The sequence below is a fragment of the Sceloporus undulatus genome, chromosome 8 (assembly GCF_019175285.1).
Source record: "Sceloporus undulatus isolate JIND9_A2432 ecotype Alabama chromosome 8, SceUnd_v1.1, whole genome shotgun sequence".
Taxonomy (NCBI): domain Eukaryota; kingdom Metazoa; phylum Chordata; class Lepidosauria; order Squamata; family Phrynosomatidae; genus Sceloporus; species Sceloporus undulatus.
Window position 1 is genome coordinate 14632854 of NC_056529.1, and position 4832 is coordinate 14637685.

At 43.8% G+C, this 4832-nt stretch overlaps 1 protein-coding gene across 1 annotated transcript in view; it reads left to right on the forward strand.

The window, feature by feature from the left end:
• The first annotated feature begins 4006 nt into the window (after positions 1-4006).
• NKD1 (NKD inhibitor of WNT signaling pathway 1) overlaps positions 4007-4832 on the forward strand; it is a 134123-nt gene continuing 133297 nt past the window's right edge. Inside the window, exon 1 of the mRNA XM_042438316.1 lies at positions 4007-4613. Within this exon, the coding sequence (XP_042294250.1) occupies positions 4589-4613 (25 nt within the window). The 5' untranslated portion in view covers positions 4007-4588. The remainder of the gene's footprint in view (positions 4614-4832) is intronic.

The window sequence follows — 4832 nt, forward strand, 5'->3', positions numbered from 1 at the left end:
GCTGAGTTAACTGGGTTCAAACTGCTTTTGCACTTTGCAATGTTTGCAATGACTGAAGTGAGTTGAGGGCAACGGGGAAAAGTGGGAGTGGCAGAAAGAAAATGAGACATTTTTAGATTGGAAAAACAAACCTTCCTGCACCATTAAATCACGTTTAATATATATATATATTAAAAAACACCCAGAAATTAACTTCCAGATACTTCTCTCTTTTTTCCCTCATGTGTTTTTTGGAATATTTTGTCATCTATGTGGCCCCTAGAGCTTTACAGTTGCTCATTCTAACATAGCTTCCTTCAGAGTTATGTATGTGTGTCATATGTTTGTATGTTATACATGTGTCATACATAAAACACTAGTGTAACTATCCAAATGACTAAAATCTGTTGCGCTCTATAAAACCAAGAACAAAGTAAAAGCAATTCTATATTAACAATCAGGCAGAACTTAAAAGTAAACTAAAAACCTGATGAAATGTTATTTATTGTTGCTGCTGCTGTTAATTCTGTCTTTGGAAGAGGTCAGGGCAGCTAGCAATTTACACAAGACACAGCGAATAAGAAAATTACAAGTATCTAAAACCAGAAATTTATTGAAATCACATAAATACAAATTACAAATGCCTGCAACTGCAAAGCAAAATATATGCTAAAATAAAATAAATGCAATAAAAAACAAGCAGCAGTAAAAGGTGTATTAACCAGTTTCTTAACTCCACAAACAGATAAATGTTAAATTGATTCCTGAAAGGCCAAAATGCCAGAAACACCTGGAAACCTGCTAGGAGGAAGTTCCATGACTATATTAGAAAGGCTATAGTAGCTCATCTGAAGCTCTAAATAGAAGAAGCTAACTAGTCCTACTAGTGATGAATTCAAAGACATAGCCATGTTAGTCTGGAAGTTCAGTATACAAAGATGAGTTATACTTTCCAAACCTGGGTTTTGCAGTCTAAACATTTAGCAGGGAATGGCTAGAATCCTTTTGGGTTAATACCAGATGGAGCTAAACCTCCTAAAGCTGCATCTGCACTGGAGAATTAATGCACTGTGACACTGCTTTAAATGTCATGGCTCAATGCTAGGGAATTCTGGGATCTGTAGTCTTGTGAGATATTTAGCCTTCTTTATCAGTGAGCTCTGGTGCCATGACAAACCACAAACTCTAGGTTACCATAGGATGGAGCCATGACTGTCAATTTTGCATTAATTCTGCAGTGTGGCAGCAGTCTGAGTTGAATGGTGCATCAATGCATATTAAAATTCCATTGATTCAATTGGACTACTCTGGTCAGGTGTAAGTTACAACAGAATATAGAGACCATCATGTGTATTGTAGAATGGCAAGGCCAGGCTCCGGAAGTGATGGGGACATCCTTGTTATTGGTTAGTGAATCACTCTGGGTTTTTGTTGGAATGTGAAAGAATCTATGCTGAAAACAAAATCAGCACCATAGACAGCACCTTTAAAATTTGGGCTGAGATTCTGCATAGGACATGCACCATCTCCTACTCTAACCCCTAAAACCCATTTTAAAAGCCATGCAGTCATACCAAGTGAAGCTGGGCAGGTCTGTCGAGTGAAGTGCTGAAGGATGACACATCCAGCTTCCTCCCAAATCAAGGTCCAATGTGATGAGAAGTTGTAACAGGACCCTAGAGAGTCACAGTTTCTACCCATTGCACCACAACATGTTGGCAGGAGGGACTGTGGGAATCACCCTTCCCTGTCCCAGTCACCTGGACACAATTTTCCATAAGCGTTTGAGCCGAGAGAGGACATCCCTACTCACCTTTGTAACACATGACTTTACGAACTTTTATAGCAGAGAAAATAATAGCTATTCATGAATTAGTGTTTTATGGAAGTCAACTTCAAGAGAAAGTAATTTTAGAAACATAGTCAGCTTACATTCATGTGTGTGTGTGTATATATATATATATATATAGTGCTGTTGTGTGCCTTCACATCATTTCTGACCTATGGCTACCCTAAGGTGAGCTTATTATGGAGGCTTTTTGTCAGGACTTGTTCAGAGGGGGTTTGGCATGGCTTTTCTCTGAAGCTTAGAGAGTGTGACTTGTCCAATGGGTCTTCATGACCAAGCAGGGATTCAAACCCTGGTCTCCAGAGTCATAGTCCAACACTCAAATTACTATACCACACTAGGCCCCAGTTGAGATTACATATATATATATATATATATATATATGCCTACCCTATGCTGAAGTCAGCATGATGTAGTAGTTTGAGAGTAGGACTAGGACTAGTGGGTTGAGCATCTTGAATTGTTACAGTTGGATAGCTTCTTGTGTATTCCTGAACTTCCTGCTTGTGCACCTGTTGTCAAATTCACTCTTGCTCCACTCCTTTTGCAGGTGAGTTTGGCTGCATGCACCTGATAAGTGAACAAAGTAGTAATTTGCTACAGTGCGCTTAATAAGCAAGTCATTTGCATTGTAAAATTAATAAATCACCGCTCCTTCCTTTTCCAGCTTTCTCACATTAGTGGAGAGGAGTCCAGATGGGTGCCAGTTAAAGAAAGTGTTTGCTTAAGCCCACATCCAGATTTAATTTCAGATAGAATTTGGGGGCTGGCCTTGACTGCATACGATAAATTGTGTTGCAAAGCCCTACTTTTGAGGATGGCAACCTCCAGAGTCGGCACATCAGTATGGCCACTGGAGATTTTGGGATCACTGTAAATCAGAATATAGGCGCATGACAACTATGCTTATTTAATGTCCAACATAAAAAAGTGTTGGGGGTTTACAACTCTTTGAAACCTTATTTAGGGTGAAATACTGTGTTGCTCAGGGCTGGAGAACTTGTAGCCCTCTCGATATTTTTTGGACTATAACTTCCATTGTCCTTTAGTGCTGACTGTTAAGGCAAGGTCTGTTGGGTCCTGCAGTCGAAACAAACAAACAAACAAACAAACAAACAAACAAACAAACCTGGAAGGCCACAAATGTTTCCCACTTATAAATGTATTATAAATAAATAAATAAAATATCTTTGTATGTCCAGCTGGTAATAAGTTGAATTGGAAGGAATATAAATGGAATAATGGAGGGGAGGACAAATGTGGCTCTTTCTCTGGTGTAAGTTGGATTGTGGGTGCATCTACACTGTAGAAATAATGTAGTTTGACACCACTTATGTCCCTATGCCCCACTTCTGTAACACATTTGTGGTTCTATGTAAAATGTGCCCCTTTAGAGATGGTTGTTTTAACCTCGGGCCCATACCATATGCCCTTGCATCTCACATAGGCTCACGTCTATGAAAGCTCAAGCTACCAACTTCTCTGAGTTAGTCTCAAAGGTCCCACTCTAGGTCCCTTTGCAGAGGACTGACACTAACTAGAAGCTGGTAGCAGAAGCTTTCCTAGGCTTGAGCCTACTTCCCTCACCCACATCTGAGGAAGCAGACCCAAGCCAAAAAACCCAAAATGTATGCTGCCAATATCTCTCTTTCAATGAGTCTCAAAGGTGGTCCAAGATCCATTTGCAGTCATAACTGAGAGATATTGGTAGTGTGACCTATTGTAGACTTGAGCCTACTTTCCTCTCCTGCATCTGAGAAAGCAGACCCAACTTAGCCTACAAGAGAGTCCTTCTAGCAACTTCCTTCCTTCCCTTTTCCTTCTCTATTTCCTTTTCCCATTCCTTCCTTCTCCTTCTTTCTTTTTCTCCTTCCTTCCCCCTTCCTTCTTCTTTCCTTCTCCCCTTCCTTCTTTCTCTTGCTTCTTCCTTCCTTCCTTCCTTCTCTTTCTTTGTTCTCTTCCTTCTCCTTCCTTCCTTCCATCCATCTTTCCCCCTCTCCTCTCCCAAGGGACCTAGAAAGAGGGGCCCTGAACCAAACTACAAAGCCCTCTCTTCTTTCTTTCTTTCTTTCTTTCTTTCTTTCTTTCTTTCTTTCTCTCTTTCCTCTCTGGCTCTGAGTTCTGCTGCTTGTGCCTGGCGGGGAAGGCAAGGCACACCAAAGCCAGCCGCCTCTGCTGCCTCTGCTGCTGCCTTTTCTTTTTCCTTTCCAGTTTCTTTCTTTCTCTTTCCTTGGCCGCCTCCAAAAAGGCGCCGTCTTCTTCCAGCCTTTCAAGTGCCGCTGCTGCCTGGCTCCGCGGGGCCTCGAGAGGCTCTAATCTTCAGGAAGGTGTCAATCATGTCCCCCGGAGGCTGAGGTCCGGGCTTTTGGAACCGCCTCTGTCTTTGGGAAAAAGGAGGAGGAGGAGAGGAGGAAGAGGAGGAAGGGGGGAAAGGAGGAGAGGAGAGGCTCAGATCAGGCAGGAGTTGGGCTCTTGCTCCGCCTGGGCGCCGATGTAGGGCTTCTCCCTCTCTTCTTGTCCTCCTTTTTCTCCTTCTCCCCTTCTTCCTTTCATCCCAGCCCAGAGCACATGGATCCCTAAAAGGAGGAAGATCAAAAGAAGGCATCGGAGCATCGGAGAGGAAGGAGGGCTTTGGGGGCTTTTTGGAACCCCAGAGAGACAGGATCCAAGGGAGGAAGGCGATGGAGCCCATCACCCCGGCTCCCCACTGAGGGCCCCCCAACCCCAGCCCCCCATGCCCTCCTCCTGGGGCCCAAAGCCATGGGGAAACTTCACTCCAAGCATGGTAAGTTTCGCAGGGGCTTTGGGAAGGGGGTTTTGGGGGAGGGAGGGGAGACAGCAACCCCCAAAAGCCAAGGAGAGGGGCTGATCGGGCCCGTCCTCCTTTTCCAGGACGCGTCCTACATTCCCTCCAGGAGGGAGCCCAACTTGCCCTCCCTTTGGAGCAGGAGCAGGGAGCATTGCTAGGAGTGCGTGCAGAGCTTTGAGTTTGGCCAAGGTCCTC